Source organism: Phytophthora infestans, genomic scaffold (assembly GCF_000142945.1).
Source record: "Phytophthora infestans T30-4 supercont1.6 genomic scaffold, whole genome shotgun sequence".
Lineage (NCBI taxonomy): Eukaryota > Oomycota > Peronosporomycetes > Peronosporales > Peronosporaceae > Phytophthora > Phytophthora infestans.
The window spans coordinates 3,424,570-3,450,826 of NW_003303753.1; the positions used below are offsets into that span (position 1 = coordinate 3,424,570).

The following is a 26,257-nucleotide window of genomic DNA, read 5'->3' on the forward strand; positions in this document are numbered from 1 at the left end:
GCTGCTAAAATCCTTGCATGATAAATAGAGATTCATGTTTTCACGTTTCAGCTGTGGCCGGCTTGTTACTTGGAGAATCGAAAGCACCTGAATATGATGCAGTTGAAGCTAGAAGCAGCTTCTTTTTCGTTGCGGCTGCTCGTTTGAAGAATTTAGCGTCCTTTTCAGCAGTGTATCGGCGTTGGTCGTCGATGAACTGCTGCTCTTGCTGAAGCTTGAAAATCTCCCTCCTTTCCTTTTCGATCAGCCAATTCTGTAGTTTTGTTTGCTTCTCGATAGCTTTTCGCGATAATTCAAGTTCCTTTTCGACAGTTATAGCAGGTGTGGCTTGCATGTCGTTTTTCCAGCACTCTCCATTGTTGCTCGTATCGATGCTGGATGAACGACCTCGTACTCGATAAGCAATGTCCATGGGGCCTGGCTGCTTAGCTACCAGTCCAGAAGGTGTGAACGACCCGAATGACCGAAGCTTCACCGCTGCAAAATTGAATCAAAGGTTAGATGCGTAATAAAGGAAATAGGAAGATAACGTGTCTAACGTACGCGGGCGAGGTCTTACAATAGTGCCTCCACTAGATGCCCTGTTACTTGTTGATAGTGGGGAAAGAGATGCACACAATGGCGGAAGGCTAGGACTGGCATGAACCCCCTGGAAGAGTCTCGTATGGATCGCTTTGAGCTCCTCTTCCTCGATTTCGAACCGAAAAAAACGGTCTGAGGCATCTTTCAGCTGATGTACGGTAGTCTCGAAGTGCTGCACATGACTAGAGTAAGTATGATTCTCTTAAACGAGCTCAGGTGAGTGTTTCCACTAACCTGCTTTGCCTGTAGAATTTGTGGGTCGACAGTGGCTTTCAGTGCCATAGTGTTATCTTGTGACGACTGCTGCATTCGAAGCTTGTCGAGTTCTTTTTGCAGTTTGTCGTTCTGGTGCCTAAGCTCAGTGTTTTCGTGAACTAAGCGAACGACTCGACTTTTCAACCCTGTAGAGGATGCATCATCATTCATGACGTGATCATCATTATTGTTACCAGTATCGCCTTCGTCTTCGCCATCATCTTCGTTTGAAGTATTGGGGAGTCGGAGTAGCCTGACAACTTCACGCAACTGCTCAAGTTCTTCTTGCAGTTTTTCCACGTACGCTGGATCGATCTCTCGCTGCTCATTGACACGCACCATAACCATAACCTTCTTTGCTCGATCGGCAAATTTCAGAGTGGAGATGGATTCTTCCACACAGTCTAGAGATGGTGACAACGTCGCAATTATCTTGGTTTTGGTATTGCCTCCCAGACTATCTTGAAGCAGTCTAGTTAGCTTTGAGTCACGATAGGGTACGTGAGCAGACCCGCCTGTTGACTTGCTGGACAACGAGGCGATACATCGTCCAAGAGTGTGTAAGCTTAGGTTAATGTTCGTCATCTCCGAGATGTGGTGTTCTCGCATTTCGGCGCCCGTATTCCATTTCTCAGAGCCAGCAAGATCAACGAGATTGAACTTGGACTTCAGAAAGGTACCATCCTTTCGTCTCTGCTCGAGGAGCAGCTGGAAAACACTGTGACTTCGACTACTTACTTGGTTCATGTGAGTAGAACGCACAGCTCGGTTCTGTTCACCACATTGCAGCAGCTGCAGACAGTCACTGACGCTTCGTACTGCGTATTCGGACAGTCCTTCGACAAATATTCCGTTCTTACGGTCTTCATGAATCTCCAGAGGTGTGTTCATTTGAGTATCGCGCAATAGATCGAAGATGTGTTCATTATAAACTTGTACGAACGAGCAGTACACTGTTGCTTGAGCGTCCGCCTCCATTTGCACAGTAGCTGCAAAAATATCCTTGATAGCACGCGGGATTATACCTGCCTGGCTGTTCTGAAGCCCTGGTCTGTACCGCGATAGGTCCGTCTCAGCACCAAACATCGTGAAAGATTTACCACTGCCAGTTTGCCCGTAAGCGAAAAGTGTCGAGTTAAAACCCTCGAGAAACGATTGAGTGCACTCATGCACCCGCTCATATACTTGCTCTTGTGAAATTGTGTGGTCGAAGACGGCATCGTACGCGCACGTAATTGTGGATTCGGCCGTGCGGACTTCAATGGTCTTACCGTAGAAAACCCACAAGAATTACGATTCAAGCTAGTTCAAAGCCACAAAAACAAGAACGAACCTGGTGATTGGTCGCACGGATGGAGTGAGATCCAGCACATCGCTCTTGAGAAGTCTCGCGCTCAATTAAAGGACGAATGCGTACAAAGACTTGGATGTTCTCAGATGTTCCGCCTCGGCGAACAATAGGAGCATTGGCAGCCTCAGATTTTGATTCTGAAATTGTAGGAGAACCTGTTTCTGGTAAATAACTCTTGTTTGTCATGGCGATGTCGACCTTACTCTTGGTTGCTGACTTTTTCTCCCCTCGTTTCTTTGATCGACCAGACTTAGTAGGGAGTGGCACCGCTTCGCAGTTGATGAGCTCGCAAAAATGCTGGACGCCTGAGTCGGACCACGACTGGCCGCACGGGCACGTGGCTGAAACAAGCTCTCGTAGCTCCGGAATCGTCCTTGGTGTAGCAATCAAGACTAAATTTGTCTTCAAAAGTTGCCTTTACGTATGCCACATCAGCTTAGGCTCAACTGACCATCACTCTTTGATTTCCGTGGCTCCACCAATTCCGCACTGGAGCTTCGCCCAAGTATGACCGAAGGCTTCGCGTGGGACGCCGCGCTGTCGCTCGTGCGATGGCAACGCACGCGACGCGGCTACGAAGGTGATGCCGCCCTGCTACAAACCGGCGTAGCTCTTTTACATCCCGACACTGATGGGAAGTTCGGTCCTCAGTCCGCTCTGAGCCGCGCTGAGCGCACCTTTAACCTATCGTGGCAACGTGTGGCATCCGAGGTGTTGCAGCTCGCCGTGTTCCTGATCACGAAGGCCAAGTGTGACGATCCACAGCAGACCCGCCAAGCGCTGCGCCTGCTGCAATTGGCACTCAACGTCTTCTCTGTCAAAGGCGACGCCCAGCTCGCGACGCTACCACTTAACTCGTGCAATTTGCTGCTCTCGGCGTTGGCCGAGACACTGGAGAAGGTCCAACAGGACGAAGACACTCTACAGACACTACAGGACGTCAAGGCTGTCTTTCGGTTTCTTTTTGGCCTCTCTAGCGAGGATACGACGGCCAGTTTTCAGATGTATCGCCCGCCGACGAACGTGTATGCGAATTTTCTAAAGCAAGCACTGACGGCGGTATTTGAAGCACTAGAGATGCTTGAGAAGAGGGAAGACGAGGAGACGACGCTGCAGCAGAGATTGTTCGTGGACGTGGTGCACACAGCACTGTTCGTGCTCCAGGAGCTGCAGAAGACACAGACGAACAAGAAGAAGGTCTTCATGGCTATTTCTAAGACGTCGTTGAGGGATATTGTAGCACATCGTCATGCTCTTGTGACGCTGCAGAAGCAGAGCGTGTCTGGTGTAGAAGCTGCGATGGCTTTGCTGGACCGCGTCGTGGAGGACGCGCTGTTCGATGCTGAACACATTCGCCAGTATGACGGTGCTATGGTGCACTGCGTCATTTGGAAGAAACATGCCGAAAAGACTGACGCAGAACAAGAAGAACAGGATGACAAGAAGTCGAGAAAGCGACGGAAGGCAGGTGGCGCCAAGGCGTCGACAGGATTGGTCTCCTACCAGAAGAACCTCTTCGACGAGCTGTTGAGCTTGTTGTCAGATAAAGCGGTACAGCTGGACGTGAAGGCTTCTGTTGGTGGCTTGTTTGAGGTACTCGTGCGTGGTTTCGCTACCCGCATCCGGGCTGCTGCCAACTTGAAAATCGAGGATACAAAGACGGATCTGAAGACAAGTCGGAAGCGTGCGGCCATTGTTATTGCTACCACGTCAACTACGTACTCACCATTCAAGTTCTGGTCTGAGCTGTGTGCCGTGGCCTATTCAGCTTTCCAACAGGCGACAGAGAAGAATGAGTTCCTGCCGGTTCTGGTTACCCTGTACAACGCCTTGTTCCGCGCGCTGTGTGAGTGTGATGTGTACCGTGTGACGGAAGACACGGAGGAGCGCGAACAATTTCAAACGATGGAGAAAGTTCTTTCGTCTTTTCTGGATGTGCTCAATGTGGAGCACGGCGACGAAGTTTCAATCGATGCTGATCGAGCTTCAGAGGAGTGTGAGATTGTGTCCAGTGCGGTGCGGTGCTCCCCAAATCTCGTGAACTGCTGCCTCGTGCCAATTTTCGAGCTGCTCGGTGCACAGGCTGTCAGAAGCTACGAAAATGATGGAAATATCCTGGTTGCTGGGGCTTCCAGCAACTCAGTGGTGGAATTGATTCATGCGTATGATTCCATGCGTCTCCTGGATGTGTTTTTGAAGGCTGCTTTCGCGACTCAACGTGCTCATGAAGGCTTGTACAAGCTGTTTGCGCTTCCTTCGTGTGAAGCTAGTCTTCGCAAAGCGTTTATGGCTCTACCACCAGGTCAGATAGACGTACTGTGGAAGTTACTTGTGGAACAGATCGCATCGCTTGCATCAGGCAACAATGGTATTGAGGTGGCTGTAGCGCGCTTGCTCTTTCAGACTTTTGTCCAAGAAATTCATGTGGTACCTCAGAACCGCACTAAGGTCTTGGGGCTTGTATCCCATACGCACGAGAAGCTGCTTTCTGCTTTTGCTGATGAGCTGGGCCAAGACACTGTTTCATTTACAGCATACCAGCGAGAGTTATTCTGCGTGTTTGGAGAATTGCTGATGTTCGACTCTGTGCTAAACGCTTCCGTTCGCGAACAAACATTCGATCAGATGTTTGCCAAGCTTGAAGGTGATCGATTTGGTACGGTGATGGAGCAACTTCTGAGTACCACGTCATCTAGCACCAAGAGGAGGACGACGAAAAGTAGCAAGGCCAAGTCCTCCGATGGCGTGGCAAACAACGTCAGCTCGAGTCATGGGCTTGGTGCTGCGGGAATCGTTAAACTCTGCGTGTACTGGCTACGAAAGATTGGGATGCCGAATGGTGCACCAGATGATAGCGTTCGAAAAGCTCGTAAGGGACGGGAGAAGGTTACTCGTTTGGTTGTGGAGTACGTTATGAGCTGGAAGTGCTGGGAAGCTGTAAGCTTTCATTTGCCAGAACTTATGGCAAATGCGAGCAACGACGACTGTGATCGCTTTTACTGCGAAATGTTGAATGGTTTCATTATCGAAGCGGTATCGGGAGAACGCGATGGATCAGCTAGTCGTATCATTGGCGATGCTGGGTTTTATGAAATTGCAAGTTTACGGAACGTTGCAACCAAGACGCTGACCACCTTGGCAAAACAGTTCGTGGACGAAGTAGAACATGGGTCATTAACGAGCCTGGAGAGGTCTCTTCGTTTTTTCAGCTTCTTGTTGGAACTTCCGGACAGTTACCTGAAGCCTGAGGAATGTGGAGATCTATTGGCAACTGTGTTATCTCTCTACAAGGCAATCAGAACATCGGAAAGTGATACCACTCACAAGTCTGAAGTGTGCCAGGCTTTGTTGACCTGGACTCGGCAACACTTTAAGGCTGTTGGTAAGGAGGTGCACAAGTCGCTGCCAAAACTTGTGGAGCAGCTACATGGCGGAGCTCGCTTCATTTTCTCTCAGCTTGTCGTGGACAATGCTGTTAGCGTTTCTCTCGTTGCGGAAGTGCTTGCATACTATTTGCATATCGGCTCCAATACTGTTGTTGGCGAGCTGCTGAGCAGTGTTTTGAGTGGTACAACTGCAAAGAAAGAGCCTGCAGAGGATTTGAGAAAGTTAGAGTGCGCTGCCATGGTGATGGAGGCACTGGCTGCGTACGTTGGACCTACATCAGGTCGTTCGAAGGAGCAGATCGATTTCATTGACGGCGTTGTCGATGTTGTAACCAGCCAAAAAATGTGGGAGGAAGCAGATAGTCCCCTGTCTTTTAAGGTCCTTACAGCTCTCCTCAAATACCAGTCGGTTCTCCACAAACGAGCCCGCACCAACAAGCATCAGCCAGCGACACTTGCCGATAATCATGTGATGCCATTGCTCGTAAAGCACATCGGAGACTCATTGGCATCTTCGATGAAGCTGGCTGTTGCACCCAGTGACTCCAGTGCTGATATTAAGCTCCAAGAAGCGGCCTGGTCGTTTTTCGCGAGCTTTTGTAAAGAGTATGCTTCATTCCGCGCGTTTGTGACTCCTCTGGAGACGTATGGCTGTCTACTGGCAGTGTCGCTTTCACTGGCTTCGAGCAATCAGCATGGACAAAAGACGGAGCTAGCTTTGCAGACCGTGATAGCCAACGCGAACAAAGATGAATTTCGTCTACTGTTGTCAACGATTGTGCAGGAACTTGTAGCACATGAAGACAAGCGGAAGATGGGTGCACTGCGTGCTCTGTGCTTGCTGCTAAGTGGAGACCGAAAGCTTAACTCATCGCGACGTCAACTTCTGAATGAGCGGAAGGAATCAATCGTTGAGGCCTTGCTTCAGAACTTTGCTGTGCAGTCCATGCAGGTCGATGCAGTAGCATCGTCTGCCTTACTGCGCGTTTGGAACTTGAAAGCCTTTGTGTTGGTTTTCTGCAAGGCTGAGCTGTTCACGTGGAAAACCCACGAGCTTCAGTACGTCTTCACGGGATTCCAACCGCTGATGGCAGCGGTATCATGTTGGCAAGCTGGAACGAACCCGTACGAACCATCAGAACTGCACGAGCTATGGACGCTTTCGTACACTCTGCTGCTGCGTATCGTGCGTAACCACTTCGCGTCACTGGTAAATGGTATTCCCCATCTCGTTCAGGCAGCAAACGCGCTTCTTCAGCTGCTTGTACTGACTTCCGCTAGCTCGAACTATTCGAAGTATTGCTCCGAATGGAGCTCAAACTTGGCACGTTTGTACGGGTACATGAAGGAGCACGACGTCCAACTCCGTAAGCACGTTGTGTATCTCCTGATGGCATTCCTTCTGGGTGTAACACGCGACAAACTGGCTGTGCGATACCAGCAGAAACTGCGCCCCGGCGTCTACGCATTGCTGGACGTGTGCTCACCGTACGAAAAGGAACAGCTTTTCGGCGCGTTGGATTCCACTGGCAAGTCACTACTCAAGACTCTGGACACGAACTATAAGCTCACACATCGCTACGTGGGCAAAGTCTAAGGTAGCAGGTGCGAATTTGTATAAGGCTAAACGGTGCTATCCTCTTTTGTTAGAGCTAAACCAGGTCCCAGCGACTTTCGCCAGTTTGTTGATTGTAGTAATATGTACTACCGCTGGCAGGATCGACACACGGAATCCACGGTGACTCTGATGGCGCTTGCACTCTGGTTTCTACGAGTTGCGGCAGCGCTGTCAAATGCCTGTACGTCGATGAGTTATTTGCGGCGTTAGCTCGACGGCGTAGTCCGTGTATCGACGCTGTGGACGAGGTCGATGCTGTCGATGGGCGGTCGCTGTAGTAATCTCGAGTCGAGAGTCTGTCTATTGTGTCTTCGTAGTCGCTCCAGGGGCTTGATTCGTTGTTTGCGCCGCCGTTACGGTATCGCCTAGCGCGAGCTCTGGCAATTGGCGATGTCGACAGAGACGAATCGATCGAAGACGTCGGTGACGCGGGCGGGCTCGAGGAGTATCCCGAATACGCTGATCGCTGCGGACTTGCAGCACGACGTATAGCAGCCGCGGCAGCCACCGATTTGAACACTGGTTGCAGTACTTCATCGTCGTCCTCGCTGTCGCTGCTAATGAGAGAAGATACGTCGCCATCGTGGTTGTTGTTCGAACGGTTGATCCTATCGGGAGCTGCTGCGACCGAGAGTTGCAACTCTCGACGTTGTCCTTCACGAGCCGCTAACGCATCGGATAGTGCTGATGCAGCAGAAGAGGATGTCGGCCTCCGTGTTCGGTTGATCTTCTTCTCCGTCGAAGCGGACAAAGGTGGGAGCTGAGGACGACACAAATATCATGAAGGTGAGTTGAGATTAACAGATTTCTGCTATCTAATGGCATTCAAACCTTTTTAGGTGCCGGCGGTGCGCGCGTCAAGTCTTCTATCGTCGTTGGAGGAACGCGACCAAGCAAATGCTCGGCTCTCGGAGCATCTATTGAAGTCCTGTCCGCCTGAATCAAAATATATGAACATCGTTAGGAGACGGTAAGCAATAATGTTGCCTAAAAAAGCGTCATACATGCTGCAGAAAGAGCTTGAGAGCGACGAACAGCAAGCTTCCAATATGCGCCATGGCCAAGAAAAATGGAGCGCGCAGCAAGTTCCAATGTACGGTCCCACCCTCCGGGTTGATAGCAGATTCACGTAGCCTCGCGTTGAGCCTTGCACCGATTGCTCCAATGAGCGCGACAAAGCTTGTGGAGTATAACGACATGTTTGCTCGTATCCGCGCCGCGAAGCAGTCACGGTGTGCAACGCTAGCAGCACCCACAAGACAGCAGCATTGACAGGAACAGAGCGACAGCTGGACAAGTGCAGCGAACGAAACACCCAGAGCCGTCAGTATCGGCAGATACACATACGACGTCGTGAGCGAACTGGACAGATACGAGCCGTAGAGCGCAAGTGTGAGCTGCTCGTTGGTCAAGTGATGATCCACGATACCACCGAAGACGAAGAACGTGCAGACGGCACAGAGTACAAACGCCAACTGGTATACGGCACAAATTCGCCTTCGCGTGAGCTCAAGTAGCAACACGATACCCAACGCCGCAAGCACCAAAACAGCTCCCAGCAGATCATCGATAATGTGGACTCGTCGATGGCCCTCGGCCGAATCGAACGTGCTCATGCCGGTGAGCCTTGCCAAACACTCTGAGGCGATTGATTATCCGCTCCAGCGTTTGTGGCTCGAAGGCACAGTCGATTGGTGCTAAAATAGTACGGTAAGACCATCTTGCCCAACACCGAGGGCGTTATGCTCACAATTCGAGCTGGAGGAGACCAAAGATAGAAGAAGAAAATGGGTGGGGGATCACCACTATCGTAGATGAGGAAGACCTGATATGGTTTCTCGAATTTGGAGAATCGTCAGAACACAGTGGATTCGTTTCTGGTGGTCCTGCAGTGAAAGGTCGAGATGCGACCCTCGACCGAAATCTGGATCCGCTATATCTTCATTTCTTGAACTGCTCCGTGGACTGCAATGAAAGTCGAGCTGCTAGTGATTGCGCTCTTAACGCAGCTGATACTGCATTGTCTCGCCACGAAGTTTGATCTACACAACTTCCGTCCGACAGCTCGAGTTGACTTGAGTGAGGTCGTCGAAGCTGCCACAGGAAATGATTTAGTCACTCCGATCATCTGCGCGAGTACTGCGGCGACTGAGTTTCTGGGTTTCAAGTGCTCGTCCAGCTCAAGCTCCAACTCGAGTTCAAGCTCAAAGCCTACAGCAACGGTGTCTCACACTGCAACGTACGACTTGCACGCATTAGCAATTGGGGACTGGGGAGTGGATCTTGGTCTTGGGTCGTGCTGTAACGTCTATCGTAAGACGGGAACTGGGAACAAGGAATACTACAAGGACCAGCAAGCGCAGGTCAATGTCGCGCACCTACTAACGCTGTCGACCAAGAAACTGCAGCCTAAAGCAATCCTGGGCCACGGGTAAGATATCTTGATATTTAATCTCTTGAAACCTGGAAAATTGTAACACTGGTACCTTTTACAGTGACAACTTCTACTGGAATGGATTGGGATCCGACGATGTAAACTATCGCTTCTTGAACTCGTTTGAGACCATGTACTCGGACCCTGCGCTGCTCAATATCAAGTGGTTCAATGTAGCCGGAAACCACGATATCGGTGGCTCCATGTTCATCTGTGGAAAACGAGACAACCAGTTTGTCGAGTGTTCCGGAAAGACCGACTTACTCAAGCAATTGGACGAGAAGTTCACGAGGCAGAGTAAGTACGTAAGTCCAAACAACGACCGCTGGCAGATGCCCGATCGATACTATGTCGAGACTTTGGAAGACCCGGACTCTGAGGTCACTGTCGATGTCTTCAATATCGACACGAACGCAGCAGCTGTTCACGGTGCTCAGCAAACCTGTTGCCAGTGCTACGGCTATAAAATGAAGTACGGTGGCAGTCAAAGCTGCTCGAATGTGGCTCGCGGGGACGATTTGTGTGCCGGAGGTGACACCGACATGTTCGACGCCTGCATGGCTCAGATCGAGGCGTGGCAAGCTGATTCTTTGAAACAATTAGCTCGAGATGCTGCCAAATCGACAGCCACGTGGAAAGTGGTGAATACGCACTACTCGCCTCATTTCCACATGGACCCAACAATGATGGCAGAAGTGAACAGCATTCTCAAGAAAAGTGGCATCCATCTCTTCATGAATGGCCACACCCACGCTGAAAGCCACGAGTTCGGGTCTTTCAACACGCACTTCGTGACGAACGGAGCTGGCGGTGGCATCCAGAGCGAAAGTATCGGCGAACCACCTCCGTACGCCATTGATATCAAGCCAATCTGGCGAGGCGAGAATGCGCCGTACGGCATCTTCGAGCTTTCGTTCGCGGCGAACCAGATGAAGTTGCAGTTCGTGACTTTTGATGACGACTGGGTCTTTGCTTCGAATAAAGGCAACACTGTCAAGGGTGGAGCCAAGTTGGGCCACTGCTGGCTTATTCCCAAGGACGGATCGCTAGGTGAGGCGTGCTAGAGAAATATTTCAACACAATTTCATTTCATCGTACACTTTATGACCGCACGGACATTTTTGATCGTACATAAAATGTACATTTGTATTGTAAGACATAGCCAGGCCAGTATTATCCATGGAGTTCCAGGAGTGCTACTCACTGCTGGCCTCGCGCCCTGCACACGCCCACGAGCACTGTGAAGAGGAGAAGCATGCAGAAGACAAGCCACAGGATGTGGATGCTCTCAAGGAAGACGCAACTGTCGACTCCAACGAGCCGGAGAATCTGTCGCTGCTGAGCGTCCGAGAGCTGGCGCGGACCTTTCACAAGCTGCAGGAGATGCGCGTCCAGATTTATGCCGAATTCAGGCAGTGCGTCATGTAAATACTTCTCGTGCTTGGAACATATTTAACTGGGTTATGTGGTACAGGGGCTTTCTAGTACACCAGAAGACGGAACTCTTCCCTACATTTTGTGCGTCCAATATTTGCAACTTTTTATAATTTGTACTGACAATTTTTTTTGCTGCAGGCTCTGGGATTACAGAGCGGTTTTCGGCGGTTAGCGAGCGGATCAACCACGTGGAAAAGCTGCTGCGAGACAAGAAGCAGCCAGTGATCGCAGACTTAATCCGCAAGATTCAGCTGGAAGAGAAGGAGAAGCTTCTACTGGTGAGATCCATTTAAAAAAAACCTGTTGTGAAATATCGTTGCAGTATTATTGATGTTGCTATTATGTGGTTTGTTGTCAAAGACGTCGGCTGTATTGATCGAGAAGATGCGACTGAGCGACGCGATCAAGCAGCCTGAACCTGATGAGTCTAGTGTTGCCTTCCTAGAGAGATCTGTAGAGACACTCAATAGCAAGCACACCGACTGTGTAGGCCGCCTCAACGAGATTTTAGAGGATCTGGGTGCTGAAAGTGCCGATCTAGAAGACTAACTCAAAAGAGAATCCTCTCATTACGCCTAAATGGTGTGCTTCCGAGGCTTCTTGATAGTGCTGAGGCGACCACGCAGCTCTGCTTCATGTTGCTGCAGTGTTCGCAGTCCCTCTTGTTCGTCCACGTACTCAGGGGCAGGGTCACGGATCCGACAGCGCTCCTCACTCTCATACGCTGCAAACGCAGCTGGGTCCTGTCGACGCATGAGCTCTAACCGAGTCCTTTTAGCGTCCAAATGGAGCTGCATTGTGGAGTTCTGTCGGCGATTAGCACGGTGGAAGCGTTCGGCTTGAGCTTCCTGGTGTTTCTGACACAAAATTTGCATGAAAAACTCGTCCTCACGCTCGGTATTCGTCCGACGAGAGCGTGCGAACACTTCCTGCTGGGCCAGTTTAGTGCACACGGAGATGTCGTACGCGTGCTCGATGTTCTTTCGGATACACAGAGCATCTGCATAAATTGGACGCACACCTTCAGCATAAAGTGTACGCTCCACATTTTGCCACATTTCTCCCAGTTTGAACGTCGGATACTCCTTGGCGACCTCCAGCATCACCTGATCTTGCGGAGAGAGGCTCTCAGTCTCGCAATCGAAAGACACATTGGCCAGGACGGCGTAGATTTTAGACTTCAGGTTCACTTCAGGGTGGATGTGGTGTCTTTCCAAGTTCAAAACGGAGCGAGACGTCTGCTTGTCTTGAGAGAATCCCTGTGCTGCTTTGAGAGCGTCTTTCAGTCGTGCAAAAGCTGGAGACTCGGGTCTACTTGGTGGCAACAAGTCTTCACGTGAAATGTTGGTCTCTGGTGGGATATATAAGGAACTTCTGCAGTGTGCGATCGACTGGAAGGCGCAGTGACGGACATTGGATGAGGCCAAGCTGGTCGTGGACTGTGAAGCTACTAAGTCATTGTCCTTCATAACCTGATCTGTTTTCTTTTCGGCCGCTTCTTCCTCTGCGTAGATGTGAAGTAGCAGTTCATTCGCGCTTGTATTGTAGTTCTCGCCGACTTGATCACAGCGCCACGTTTGGTAAGACGGGATCGCTGCTGGGTGGACAGAAATCTCAGCAAGTGCTGCCAAAGCCTGATGCTTCAGTGCCTTAGGAGCGGCTGCTATGATCGAGAGCAACTTGGGCACTCCGTCGTCGTTTATAAACGCTGTCTCGCTCTCGACATCGCCGACAATACAGGAACGTACTGCGTCTAGAATTCCAATGAGGATATTCTCCTCAAGAACTGGATGAAACTCAAGATACTGGACGAGTGCGTAGATGCCATTGGCACGCCGGAAACGCTCGCGATTTGCTCCATCGTTGCGACACAAACTCGCACACGTGAGGATGGCGTTCCGACGTATTACGAACGTATGACGCGACGGAGGAGTCTCAAAAATGTCCAACGCAGTCTCGATAACTCCAAGTTTACCCATTTCAGCTTGGAGGAACGGGAGGGAGGGCGATACTTGCAGCAGTAACAGCCATGCAGACGCCAACACGTCCTCAGTACCCATGTTAACTTGAAGAAAATCGAGAAGCTTGGCATGTCCACCAATCTCGAAGAAATGCTCAACTACGAACGGAGATACGTGGTTAAGTACACTGAGTGCCGTCCATTGTAACAACTGAAGTTGTGGTGCTGAGTATTTGTGAGAAGAAGACTGGGAAGACACCCTCAAATCTTGTTGGTTGTTGTTCGCAGTTGCATACGACAGCCAGATTTCCACGAATCTGAATTGAACTAGCTCACTTAAATTCGCTTGGTGGTCGCAGGAGATTTGAGCAAGAAGAAACCAGAGCATTTGTTTAAACTCAAAGTCCTCGTCACTGGTTGTCCCGTAGTACTGGTTACTAGCCGTGATGGCTGAAGCTGTTGCGGAGGATTTATCTTGCTGCAATCGTCCAGTTCCCTTGGTAACCGACAGCTCTGCAGATATCGCGTAGGAAAATAGACACGCTGTTAGTCCTGTCGAGTAGAAGAAGTCCAACGAGCGTCGTCTCTTAGCGAGTAATTGTAGGACCATGAGACACTCATTACGCATCTCTTTATCTTGTTGTCGATATCCTCGAGCGAGTAGTAGTTCGAGAACGTGAAGAAGAGCTTGGAACGTGAACTCGTTCCCTAAAAAAAAAGCTGCGTTTCTCAGACGAAAGACTTCCAGCAATTCTTTTCGTGAACCAACTTTAGTGATCGTGGAAATTCTTTCGTGACTTAGTTCCAGCACATTCCATAGAATTTCGAGACAAAGAGGCAAGAGTTCGTCTTGTGGGTCTGTGACGTTCTCGAGAATAAAAACGACGTAGTGGAGAGCGCCACTCACGACGAGAACTTCTGCACAGCGCTGGTAGCTTGAGAGTTCGTATAACAGATCGATCAGAGGAAATAGCAACGCCGACAGCCTCATTTGAATAGGCAGCGCGTTTCCAGTCACCTTGACAATTTCTTCCTCCATGCTGTTGTCGACAAGATTTGATCTGGTTGAGCCAGGTCTATTGACGTTTGGTTCGTCGTGTTCAGATACCGCACCTGAGGTATCACCTTCCCCACGGATAACCTCTGTCTTTACCGCCCTGTTGCTGTTAGTGCCTCGCTGGAGTGTGCTGGGAGCTGATGCTGGTTTCGCAGTGCGAGATGTTGATGGCTCATTCATTCGAGTAATATCTTCTGCCTCCCCTCTAGTCTCGAGAAAAGAAGAGCCTTTGTGGCTAATGGGCGGTGCAGATTGTGGCTTTAGCGGTCGTGCGGCATTGTCTTCATTCTTCGTTGCTGTTTCTTCTCCTTCTACGATACTCTCGTCCAATGCCACTTCTACTTCCCCGTTATCCTCCAAAGGAATGTCATCTACGTCCACTTCCCCATTGCTGAGCAATTCTTCGCTCGGTTGATTGCTAGAGATCTGCACATCGGTACTCATTTGGTCTTCATTGACGTCAGGATCTTGGTCAATTAGTTCAGAATCTTGTGATTGCGATTCCTCTTCTTCTTCACGTTCATCGTCAGGGAACAGATCGTGCATAACGGCAACAATGGCATCAACCGTCCCGGTCTCTTCTAGTACGTTCTGACTGAAAATGCGAGGTGTGAGTCTCAAATCGTCCACCTTCGAGTCAGTTTTGCTGTTCCTCGATTTTGACCCAGGACGAGCCAAACCTGATAGAAAAGTCAGCGCTTTTAAGTGTTTATACCAGCGATTGGTGTCTACTTACACGACCCGGTTGCAAACATCCTGAGTGCCTCTGCTGCTGCAACTTGCACCTCAATGTCCTCAAACGACAAAAGTTCCCCAAGAGTTGGTAACAAATTATAAAAAAGACCTGGATTCGAGATCTCCTCATTCGATTTCTGTCGAATGAACGGCTGTAGCACGGCATCAGTTAACACGACATTTATCCAAGATTATTAACGTAAATCGTCATTACCCTGCCGCATCTCGTGATGGCGAGCACAAGCTGCTCAGCGAATTGCGGCACCCCGTCCACGACTTTGTCACGAAGCAATTGAAGCAGATCACTGACAAGCGGCAATTCCGCTACCTTCCACCTATTTGGAATCTTTAACAAGTCTGATCTCATTGTAAAACACCTCGAAATTAGGCTGAAATACTCACCCGGCCTCGTTCTCGTAGAGGATGTTTTTGGTGAGTGCCAAGTGCCTCGCATGGTTCTTCTGAGTCTGGAGGTCCGCCACAGAAGTAAAAAGCTTGTTGAAACTCTCCCATGAAGAATTGTACGAGAACGTCGCTGGCGGCGTCATGTAGCGACGAGACATTCTACTAGGCTATCTCAAGTCTACGACCTCTCAAGGACCATTTATATTTTTTTATATTTATACTGAGTTTTTATTTACAAAATATTAAAAAGCAACAAATCTAATACCATCAAATTCCAATCCCATCAAATACCAACCAAGTGTATAATTCCAGTCAGTTTTCAGTTCTCGCCGTTAGAGATGGATCGAGCCTTGGAGTCTTCTCGCTTCTCGCTGTTGACGGGGCAAGATCGACGCCAATTGCTTGCCAAGCGAGTGACCACTGCTCACAATTTTATCAATGAAATATGCGCTCGACGAAATAAAGATACTTCGGACATGCAGCTGCCCACTGGAATCCCAGTGCCGTTGTACCCGGGTGAAACGCTGCAGCAGTACACGCGCAAGTTTGAGTATTGGCTGGGACAACGAGCTCAAAGTTTAGCTAAGCTACGCAATGACCCAAGTCGAGAGCGGAATTTTTGGTTTTCATTCGCGTACCAGAGAGCCGAGTCGATTTCCGAGAAAAAGAGAAGCATTCCAAGCAACCCATACAATAATCTATGCTACGAGGAAGAGATTAAAAGAGTGAGGCTCGAGGAGCGTCTACAAGTGGTTACTAGTGGAAGTGCGATGACAAAAGAAGAACTGAGTAGTAACCTCTCGCTTTCAACAGACAGCGTATCTTCACAAGGACCACCTAGAGCCCAGCCTACTTATGATGGATTGGGCTTGCCAGGGAGTCAAACTACCCCAGTTGCACCTCAGAGAAGTAGAAAAGAAGTGCTGGCGCAACGTATACTCCCTCCAGAGAAATTTCTACAGGATATATTGGAACGCAGACAGAATCGCACTCCTCACGAACCGCCGCTGAAACTACGAGAAATACCGGTACCGTTGTATCCGGGAGAAACGCTGCAAGACTATGAAAAAGAATTTCGCTGCTGGGTCTACAAGCACCACGAATCTATCAAATCTCTTCGGTCTCAGCCGATGAAAGAGCGTGGCTTCAGATGTCAGTTCGCTCTCGAGAAAGTAAAAACGAAATCATCTGGGACGAGAACCGGAAACGGCACTTTGTCTGAAATGGATCGCTTCCATGCTCAAAGGACCTACGATGACAAGATGTTATCATCACTGCGTGATACCGCACTGCTATCCACTGCAACTGCAGCTAATCAGTATTACTTTTTACAAAGTGATGGCAATCTGGAGTCTAATACCCGACAAATTGAGAATATGCAAAACACCTCAAACGCAGCAGCGCAATTTGGATCCGAGATACGAGCGCATAGCACAGCTGGTGAAGGTCACTTCCCAGTTGAGAGTAACGGCGAGCAAGTGACAGCTACGTCCTTGCCAGATTCGCTTCCAGATTGGGCAGTTGAGCTCATTGATCGCGTGGAGGGACTTGAAAGACAAGCGATGTTTCTTCAACGAGAAGTCCGTGATCTCCAAACTGCTGCTAGCTCTCAAAGCGACTCGCATGGAGATACGTCGTGTACGAAACCAAGTGACATGAAGAGTGATGCTGGGATGTATCCTGAGCATATTGAGTCCGTGAACAATGAAGCTGATGAGAAGAAGGGTACAAACGACGTGAATCACGTCGTGTATCCCGAAGATATAACACCCTCTACCCACATTTCAACGAAAGACTACTCCGAGATGAGACGATTGGCTAAGGAATATTGTTGCTTGGCCAACCAAGTGACGGTAAATGAGGTGGCGATGGACGATGCGCTTAATTATTTTAAGGAGGCCAATGGAGTTGATGGTTATCAGGCTATCGACAGGCGTAACCGAATTATGACGCTTGTTATCTCGATAAACCAGGAAAAGCGCAAACGATCAGGTGCATTGGTGGATTTACTAATCCACGAATGGTGTGGAGAGGAGGAGAAGTTGCTTTCGATCTTACAAGAAGATTTAGCTACAACTCTCAGCAGCAAGGCCCAACACGATAAACTGGTGGAAATATCGTTGCGACTTGAGGAAAAATACGCCGAGTTGGACAGGTTGGAGGCGCAGTTTAGTGAGCAAGTTCAGTTGGTGAGCACTTTTCCCCCTTCTGTCACGGAAGCCGGAAATGCTCTCAGACTGAAGAAGCTGCGGGAGGTGTCTGGCAAGATATTGGAAGAGCAAACTGAAAGAGATTTGCTGAAGAAGAGTCAACGGGATGTCTTGCTGTGCTTTGTGCGCGGAGATGACCAAGTCCGAAAGATGATGGAAGAGTTATTGCTCCAAACCAGACATTCAAATGCTTGATCTATTACGAAATGTGGGGAACCCAAAGAGCCGAAGCAAGGCGTTGATTTCGTCAAATCTGACAAACTGGCTCATATTTTTTTTTCTTTGTGAGCATTTTTATCATTTTCTTTTTTTTAAAGTTGAATAAAAACCAAGAGAAATATACATTCACAAATCTGAGTAATACTTCAAAGTACAATATTTACAGTTTGCAACCGTCGAAATGCTACTTGACGTACACTTTTTTGCCAGCTTCGTTGACGTAGTACTTGCCTCCACGCGGACCGACGTGAAGTTCTCGCCCGTCGTTGTCGTCTTGGTCCGAATCCACATAGTCGCTGTCGGATGACCAGGCATCGTCTGAAGCAGAGTCTTGGTTCGAGTGACGGACGGGTGTCTTCGCTGCTTTCTTCGCCGTCGCTCGAGGTTGACGTGTCCCCGACTTGTTAGTTTTTCCAGGTTGGCGCTTTGGGTTCTTCTTTGTCGCCAACGGATTCTTCTTTTCCCCACTTTTAGGTCGGTTTACTGGGATCTTTGGTTTCGCGGGTTTAGTGTTCGAGTTCCCGGTATTGTCAGACTGCAACGGCACGGTTGAGGCGGATCGGGCGGCAGCTGCGTGCTTCTTCTTGCTGTGCGAGTGGAATATCTTGGATGCTAAGCGAGAGAAAGGGTTGCGATGCTTCTTCTCACTTGCACGAGGAGAAGACGACGAGTTCTGCACCATTCGACGCTCCGGATCTCGCTTTTTCTCAGGTGACGGAGGAGTTCGGAGCTGATGTGGCACAGGCGACGGAGAGCGATATCTGGATCGAGGAGGACGTCGGAGCTCATTTTTGTCCTTTTCGACATCCCACAAGGGCGGGCGGGCGCCAATATCCAAGCAGTTAAACTGTTCTCGTAAGCTCCTGTATAAATAGTGGCCATTGGCTGCGATCATGGCGTCTTGGAAGCCCTGGTCCTGGGCGTGTTTGGCAATTTGGACCAGTCGATCGTACTCTTTGGCGGAGATTTTGCGTTGCGGTTTGCTTTCTACGTCGGACAGAGACGCACTCTTGGCGTTGATAAGCAACGCGTCTACTTTCTTATGCAGTATTTGGTTGCTAGTTGCCAGCATAAGGCGCAGATTGCTCGGGTGGTTGAGGATTTCTCGCAGCTCCTCGCCCATACGCTGCTCCACCGGCAGGCGCTCGTTAAGCCGGAGCATCACTTCCAGTCCGATATAGTGTGCGGCCTCCAGTTTGTCTTTGTTTACAGCGTCCGAGCCGTCACGACAGGCTTGCTGCTTAGCCGGCATACGCAGGTTATGCGTGTGTAAGGGGATATTGGGCAGAGCGTCCAGCTCGCCTCGGTTGTACATTTTAGCCAGTGAGGACTCGCCGTACTCGGTCAGAGCGACTGAGACCATGGCGATCTCGAGTATCTCGTCTTTGGTGAACATACTACCGCTCTCTAAGGGACCCACGGCGTCCTCGACCCAACGTAGTAGTTCCGCTTTGCTCTTGCTCGTCTTGCGACCCACCTCTCGGGCTAATGACATGTGGTGGTTTTTGAAGTAGTTACGGTACTTACAGAAGCGGTCATGGTCGCTGCTCCGAAGTATCAGTGCACGGCGAGTGTTCTCTGGACTGTAGATATCATCTACGGTAAACTCGGCACGGGCCTCCTCCGAGATTTCCGCTTCCGGCTCCCGTTTGTCATGGGGTTTGGATGCATCTGGACGAGTCTTGCCGTCGGGTGAATGCTGGTGAGAGAGGCGCGAGTGCTTGGACCCCATCTTCGCTACGAGCTGGAAGTGCGGATGTGAAGAACCTGATTCAAAGTATCCTGTAGGCAGATCGCCATGATATCTTGCCGTTATCCTGTCGAAAACAGGATTAAGAATTTTACTCAGGATATTACTTCAAAACAGGATTAAGAATTTTACTCAGGATATTACTTCGAAGTACACAGGATACGACACAGGATAACCATCTTTCATTAAAAACCAGTCCATCATCGAAAGCACATTAAATGCAATTTTTTTTCGCTTTTTGAAAATGTGTCCTTCACTTTACCTGTTTTAAATACTTATTATATAATACTTCTTCAAGCAAACCGAGCACTGAAGTCGGCAGTATCCGACACCGGATGCTGACTAAACGCATAGTGACTGTGGGCGAACTGCGGCAAGAAATATGCCCGCGTTGGGGCAATGCGGCTGCCGTCATCCAGCATTTCGTGGCGATTCCAGTGCCGTTGTATCATGGCGAGACTTTCAATCAATACGCGCACAAATTCGAGCAATGGTTAGCTGAGAGACACGAAAGCTTTATAACGCTACAAAGTGATCCAGCTCGAGAGCGTGACTTCTGGCTCACCCTCGCTTACTTGAGAGTACGAACAATTGACACTGTGAAAGGACAAAGGTGGCACCAGGCTTTGAGTAAAAGATTCCTTGCACACGATGGTGATCGACCACAGTCTGCAGTTGAAACCAAACGAGCAAGCTCAACAGGGCTGACAAACAATCATGAGAGCTCGGAAACGACTCAACGCGCAAATGAAATGGTGCCGCGAGAGGCACAAGCGGACAGGCCGTCATTTACTAAGCCGATTTCGCCACGATCGTTGCTGGCCCAGCGCGTTCTCACCCCAGGTGAAACTGCGGGAAGTAGGCTAAATCAAACCCGTCCCTTGCTGCAGCAGAGTGCTAGTACCGCTGTCAGATTCCAGCTCGAATTTATCAAGCAAACAGATCCTTGGTGACGAGAATCCCGCTACAAGTACTACATGTAGCAATGGTCATTTCGAATCTGGCAGCTTAGAAGGCGAACGTCTCTATTGCGTTGGACAGTTTTACTCATCAACCGCATCTTGGAACTTGAGGATCATGTATTGCAACTCCGACAGGACATTCCTGAGCCAGCAGAGAGTGCAAAGGATGGCAACTCGATGACCGCAACTGATACTTTAAACGAGCCTAGACCTAATTATGAAGAGAAACAGCAATTGACCGACGCTTCCAACCACTTGAGCAGCCAGATTACGACGAATGAGACTGCAGTTAGACGCGCTGGCCCATATCAAAACGATCGTTGAGATCGACGACTTGAAGACTGAGGAATACCAAAGACAAGTCTTGGAACTCGCTGCGTCAATCAACCAGGAGAAAGAGAAGCGTGCGTCCGCTCTCGCCCAATTGATCGTCGCGGAGTTTATTGCGAGAAAGCAAGCGCTACAGTAGTGTCACTCTTACAGGAAGAACCAACGCGAGCTACTCGGAGCAACAGGGCTATGCACGAAAAGTTGGCGGAGATAGCTTCAGAGATCGAGAGAAACAAGAACGAGTTGGATAAAGTGAAGGTACAGCTTGACGACCAGACTCGCTTGGTGAATTCGCTGCCTTCTTCAGCCACTGGGGCGGGAAGAACGCTACGTTTGGAAAAGTCGAGGAGCATGTCTGAAAGGTTGGAGAAGGGAGAAAAACTAGAGCCGTCTTGAAGAGGAACGAAGACAAGTGATGGAACGCTTCGTGAAGAGACATAGGAACCTCCGTATAGAACTTGTTGCGTGATTATTTTTTTTACTGCAGTAGGAGTAACTCTGAAACTTTGAAATTGGGAGTTTCACTCTCAGATTTATGGAGTTTTGTATTTTAATTTCTGTGCCACTTTCTCAAAAATAAAAAAGGTCATTTACTGTACGAAAAAAAAAAAACAATGATGCACCACCAGCCAAGGCATCGCTCCCCGCGCCCCCCGCCCCGTCCACGGGTACATGAGCCCAATCGCGACCTCTTAGCTAAGCGCCTTACCACTGTGAGCGAGCTGCGGCGCGAAATGTTTGACCGATGGACCAAAAAGCCTGCAGGAAGGGTCCAGGCGTCCAAGGCGATTCCAGTGCCGTTACTCGATGGAGAAACCTTGCTACAATACACACGAAAGTTCGAACGGTGGCTTCTGACTAAACATGAGACTTTCGCGTCGCTGCGTGGTGACCCTAGTCGAGAGCGTGGGTTTTGGTTCTCCTTTGCCCATATACGAGCGGATACATGCGGTAATATGGTGGTCGGGAGCAAGGTAGTTTCTCTGAAGCGTGATGCGAAGGAACTTGAACCATTCTATGAATCATCCTCTGACAATTCGAACAAGCGACTTCGCTATAGCGAATCCCCAAGTAATGACCGAGAGAAGTCCTCTTCACAAAGTCTAGAGCGACGTAGTGAGTGGGGAAACACAACCCGCGCTAATCCGACAAAGTCACGCGACAATGAGTTGCATCATGTTGTCAAAGAAGAAGACGAAAGTTCGTCTCGATATGAGTCGGCAATATCTTGTCAAAGTGATGTAAGGCAAAAGAAAAGACATCATAAAGACTCGTTGGAAGAGGGGGAGGTTTCCCCTAAGCAAACCCAGAAAAAATTAGCTACCCGTATCAAAGTGCCAGTGAGTGCACAGGAAGCGTTGAAGTTTCCAAAAGCCGACGTCCAACGTCCATTGGAAACGTATTGGCATCATGAAATTCAGCCGATCGAATTGCAGTTTGAGACAAAGATCGAGATCCGTTCTCACAACACGAAACCCGGAAAGAGCTGTATTACTAGTCGTCCTGCAAAGACTACTATCTCCCCGATATCACCGTTAAATGATGAACATGAAAAGATATATTGTGAGCCGCCCCCTGTTTGGGCGGCGCAGCTTATCAAGCAAGTCCACGATCTTCAAAACCAGGTTGAGCAACTACAAGAAGAAGTCAAGACACTCCGCAAGATTTCTGTGAAACCTTGTTCTAGCTGCGGAGAGTCAGAAGATAAAGACGCGGACACTTTGGAGGCACTTAAGCTGAGCACGATACCTGCAAAAATGGGATCAGCGGCGTTAGCAAAAACATTTTCAGTTGATATTAAAAATGAGGCGCTCGTGAGTGGTGAACACACAGCAGAGACGGAGAATACAACTGGTGTTGAGCAACGGATCCTCGTTCCTAGTGTTGCTGATGGTAGCGTAAAGGATGATCCTGAGAAGCGGAAACTTATGGCGGAATACGACTATATCAACATGCAGATTATGGCGAATCAGACAGCTATCGACGACGCCCTTGTCTACGTGAAGACACTCAAACAAGTCGATGAAGCGAGTGCTGCAGAGCACCACAGTCAGATTATGGAGCTCGTCGTCTCAGTTAATCAGGAAAAGGAAAAACGGGCTTCTGCGCTGGCTGTCTTAATCGTCTATTGCTGGTCAGAACGGCACGAACAGCTGCAGTCTATGCTGGACAAAGATGCTATTGCTTCAACATGCAGCACGGTAAAGCACGAAAAATGGGCTGCAATTTCTTCGCAGATTGAAGAAAAAGACGCCAAGATGAAGAAGCTGGAAGCGCAATTAAATGATGAATTTCAGGCGGTGAAAGCTTCTCATATAGAATCTGACTCAGTTCGGCACTTGAAGTCTCTTCAAGCAGAAAAGGTGGCGCTTGAAGAAGAGCAGCAACAGCTTCTGGTTAGCTTTTTGCAAGATGACGACGAGATCCAAAAACTGGTTAAAAAGCTACTGGCAGAACGCAAGTGTCGGTTGGTATCAACAACATGATAAGTTCACTTTTGAACGGGTACGTACCGTTGTCGAAGTGGCTTCAGACAACTACCAGTACACAATGTACATGTACAGGCCGTGGTCTCGATCAACAAAACAATGTACTGTACTTGTAATAGCATACCGGTACTGTAAAAATGCAAGTACATTTTTGCGTTACAATAGTACAGTAAGTTGCAAAGGGGAACACACGTAAAATTGTTGATCTCTCCCAATTGGCGTGCCTGCGCTCTGCAGCACAAGCCACGACTTCCGGTGTGCTGTCCAAGCGTGTTTTGTCCGTGGAGGCCTTTCGGCGAGAACGACTCGAGCGCTCGAGCGTCTCCCACCTCACTCCCTCGCCGACCAAGGCGATCCCCATTCCTCTGTACCCCGGAGAGTCTCAGCAGCAGTACAGCTACAAGTTCGAGCAATGGCTGATGAAGAAACACATTCATCTCGAGTCAGTACAAAGAGATCCGAAGCACGAACGTAAACTGTGGCTCGCCTTCGCCTTCAACACATTGAACCCGTCGACAACAGAGAGAGTGGCGCCTCAGTGGGTGCCAAAGCGCAGTATTGACGAGGAATACGAGGCTTTCTACCAACGCTCTGCCTCACAAAGCGGCAAACGGTTAAGACGTAACCGATCTATGGACAGCGACAGAAGTGCAAGGAGAGAGAGACCTCCTGCTCCTCGTATTAAAGCGAGAAGAGAACGACAATCGACTAGCTCGAGCCATCTAGATGAAGAGGACACGACGCATGTTCCGCACTCATACTCGAACACTAGACCAATCGACGGACGAGATGAAATCCTAAACTCGTGCCAAATGCCTCCACGTTCTTACTGTTCGCTGAAGGCTTGTTCGCCTGTACCCAAGCCTCCAAGTGATAAAGCAATGCAACCACGAAGTCGAACGGAGATAGTGACAGAAAATTCGACACCTATACGACGTCTAGTGTCTCTATCAACGAGTATATGCAACAAATGAAAGGACCAAAGCAGAATCGACGCACAAATGGCAAGTTAGCCAAGATCCCCATGCCGTTATTCTCAGGTGAAACAATGGACGATTACGAGCATGAACTTGGTCGCTGGCTTCATCATCGACAGCCTTCAGTGCTATCGCTGCGGTTCAAGCCGCTCAAAGAGCGATTATATCGCCATCAATTCGCAAACCAGCGAGTTTTGAATAGGACAGCGTCCGTCAGCGCTAAAGAGCTGCACACACAGGAGACACGGCCACAGTCTTTACTACCAAAAGCTAAGAGTGATGTTCAAGAAGCAAATGAACCCACTGGGTCTCGTGATCAAGCCAAACACAACGCTACAAAGGCTACATCATCAACTGAACTAGCGGCAAAGACGTCGCTGTCTCAGAAAATTCCAGAGATTAAGGCCGCAGAACGTACTTCGCACCAATCTTCATGTGCTCTCTCTCAAACGCGCACAAATAAAAGCGATCAAGTACCAAACGTGAGCCACCATAGTCCAAACACGCCCACACTCGTCCCACCCGCAAGATGCCAAAAAGATATACAAGACAAACCGAGACAAAGGAGACAAAGCCAGAAAAGGAAGACGCTGTGCATGCACCGCATGCAATAGCTGAAATTCCTGTAGAACTACAATGCTCCGACTTAAATCTGATGAAGCCTCAGAGCCATGCGAAGAAACACTGCCAAGCTGGGCATTACTTTAAATAAATAATGTGCTGAAACTCTAAGCCAAAGTTGAGAAGCTACAGATACAAGTTGACCCCTATCCTTGTTGCCACGGCGCTGATCCACTTGACCCCCGAGATACTTTACACGTATCAATTGTCAAAGGTGCAACTTCCATGAGTAATGGAACAGTTTCGAATGACAAAAATGACAACAAGCGCAACGATACTCACACCAAGCGCGAAAAAATGATTGGAAGTGGCGCTGAAGAATTACACGACATGGCGATGCCTTTGTCAGAGACGAAGTAGGGCGAAATTGTCAATGGATGTAAAGAAAAATCTGTTGAGAAGCAACCAACTTGTAAGGATATTTATGAAGAAGCCAATCGAATCCTGGCAGGCGCCGTTCAAGCCCGAGTCGATGAAGACTCCAAGATGCGGCACTTAACAGAAGCGTATAACCATCTGAACATTCAGATTTCGATGAACGAGACGGCTATTGATGACGGTCTTGACTGCATAAAGGCCATCAAAGATGTGGATGAGGCCACTGCGATGGAGCAACACAGTCAAGTAATGGAGCTGGTTGTCTTGATCAACAAGGAAAAGGAGAAGCGTGCTAGTGCACTGGCTGCTTTGATTGTCTACTAGCCGAGCGCCGCCGCTACGCGGCGGTAATTTCGGTTTTACTCCAGATTTTTGCCTTCCCGCCTTCGCTTCGCTTCGGCGAGATAATCAGTCCAAATCCTCTGAGTCCCATATATTCCTAAATCGACTTCTTTAATTTCATAAATCTGCGTTTCATTTACTACAAAATGCTGAGCTCCCAGTAAGCCGTGTAAATATTTCTACCGGTACAAAAGACTGAGCCCCTAGCATCATACTTACCATGCTCATAAACGATTACGCTAGTGATCTTGGCAAAATCTCTTTATTGTTGTTGGCTATCACTGTACCTTAATCTTCCACCCAGAAGCACCTGCACTTCAGTCTAAAATCGCTAAATAATATATTTAGTTTAGCGTCGTGCTCGATTTCACGGGCCGTTTCTAAGGACCTAGATTGCATCAATGCAAAGAATATCTGTCCAGCTTGCATCAAATACCCGCTTGTACTGCCTGGTTAAGCTTGTAATAAACTGACTATTAACCACTTCGCAAACCAAACTCGCTACTTTGAAAGAAAATTAAAAGTGCTACAGTTTGAATATTTAATAAAAATATTCAAGCTGTAGCATTTTTTTATGCCTTGAAGTGTGTTCATTTTGTGCTGATTCAGAATTAGTCATTAGACACTTTAATCTGTGCCTGTTATGGTTATAGCCTTTGATATATAAAACGCAAGACGCCTTGCTGTTGTTGTTGTTGACGGCGGTATTTTTATTTGATACTTAATTGATGATTCCAGGCTCTAAGTTGATTAACGTTT

General features: G+C 48.9%; 9 protein-coding genes across 9 annotated transcripts; 5 read left to right on the forward strand and 4 right to left on the reverse strand.

Moving 5' to 3' along the window:
* Positions 1 to 40: 40 nt before the first annotated feature.
* PITG_04888 (kinesin-like protein) lies at positions 41 to 2,374 on the reverse strand (the record flags this gene model as incomplete). Its single annotated transcript, XM_002905545.1, has 4 exons — positions 41 to 477; positions 544 to 754; positions 817 to 2,103; positions 2,171 to 2,374. The coding sequence occupies 4 exons, from the start codon at positions 2,372 to 2,374 to the stop codon at positions 41 to 43; spliced, it is 2,139 nt and encodes a 712-aa protein (XP_002905591.1).
* A 321-nt stretch (positions 2,375 to 2,695) lies between these two features.
* Positions 2,696 to 7,171, forward strand: PITG_04889 (uncharacterized protein; the record flags this gene model as incomplete). The annotated part of the gene is made up of 3 exons (XM_002905546.1): positions 2,696 to 3,562; positions 3,623 to 4,262; positions 4,332 to 7,171. The coding sequence occupies 3 exons, from the start codon at positions 2,696 to 2,698 to the stop codon at positions 7,169 to 7,171; spliced, it is 4,347 nt and encodes a 1,448-aa protein (XP_002905592.1).
* Positions 7,172 to 7,226: 55 nt separating this feature from the next.
* On the reverse strand, positions 7,227 to 8,808 carry PITG_04890 (uncharacterized protein; the record flags this gene model as incomplete). The annotated part of the gene is made up of 4 exons (XM_002905547.1): positions 7,227 to 7,335; positions 7,378 to 7,922; positions 8,024 to 8,092; positions 8,197 to 8,808. 4 exons carry the CDS (start codon positions 8,806 to 8,808, stop codon positions 7,227 to 7,229), a joined length of 1,335 nt encoding a protein of 444 aa, XP_002905593.1.
* Positions 8,809 to 9,162: 354 nt separating this feature from the next.
* Positions 9,163 to 10,690, forward strand: PITG_04891 (uncharacterized protein; the record flags this gene model as incomplete). Its single annotated transcript, XM_002905548.1, has 2 exons — positions 9,163 to 9,623; positions 9,688 to 10,690. The coding sequence occupies 2 exons, from the start codon at positions 9,163 to 9,165 to the stop codon at positions 10,688 to 10,690; spliced, it is 1,464 nt and encodes a 487-aa protein (XP_002905594.1).
* A 115-nt stretch (positions 10,691 to 10,805) lies between these two features.
* On the forward strand, positions 10,806 to 11,643 carry PITG_04892 (uncharacterized protein; the record flags this gene model as incomplete). Its single annotated transcript, XM_002905549.1, has 4 exons — positions 10,806 to 11,041; positions 11,101 to 11,144; positions 11,202 to 11,341; positions 11,424 to 11,643. The coding sequence occupies 4 exons, from the start codon at positions 10,806 to 10,808 to the stop codon at positions 11,610 to 11,612; spliced, it is 609 nt and encodes a 202-aa protein (XP_002905595.1).
* On the reverse strand, positions 11,639 to 15,378 carry PITG_04893 (uncharacterized protein; the record flags this gene model as incomplete). The annotated part of the gene is made up of 5 exons (XM_002905550.1): positions 11,639 to 13,536; positions 14,137 to 14,760; positions 14,817 to 14,967; positions 15,030 to 15,150; positions 15,218 to 15,378. 5 exons carry the CDS (start codon positions 15,376 to 15,378, stop codon positions 11,639 to 11,641), a joined length of 2,955 nt encoding a protein of 984 aa, XP_002905596.1.
* A 318-nt stretch (positions 15,379 to 15,696) lies between these two features.
* On the forward strand, positions 15,697 to 17,521 carry PITG_04894 (uncharacterized protein; the record flags this gene model as incomplete). The annotated part of the gene is made up of 3 exons (XM_002905551.1): positions 15,697 to 15,985; positions 16,619 to 17,409; positions 17,498 to 17,521. The coding sequence occupies 3 exons, from the start codon at positions 15,697 to 15,699 to the stop codon at positions 17,519 to 17,521; spliced, it is 1,104 nt and encodes a 367-aa protein (XP_002905597.1).
* Positions 17,522 to 17,833: 312 nt separating this feature from the next.
* Positions 17,834 to 19,417, reverse strand: PITG_04895 (uncharacterized protein; the record flags this gene model as incomplete). Its single annotated transcript, XM_002905552.1, has 2 exons — positions 17,834 to 17,945; positions 18,192 to 19,417. 2 exons carry the CDS (start codon positions 19,379 to 19,381, stop codon positions 17,834 to 17,836), a joined length of 1,302 nt encoding a protein of 433 aa, XP_002905598.1.
* Positions 19,418 to 21,855: 2,438 nt separating this feature from the next.
* Positions 21,856 to 25,480, forward strand: PITG_04896 (uncharacterized protein; the record flags this gene model as incomplete). The annotated part of the gene is made up of 6 exons (XM_002905553.1): positions 21,856 to 21,932; positions 22,190 to 22,825; positions 23,037 to 23,158; positions 23,418 to 23,718; positions 24,060 to 24,571; positions 25,230 to 25,480. The coding sequence occupies 6 exons, from the start codon at positions 21,856 to 21,858 to the stop codon at positions 25,478 to 25,480; spliced, it is 1,899 nt and encodes a 632-aa protein (XP_002905599.1).
* Positions 25,481 to 26,257: the final 777 nt, after the last annotated feature.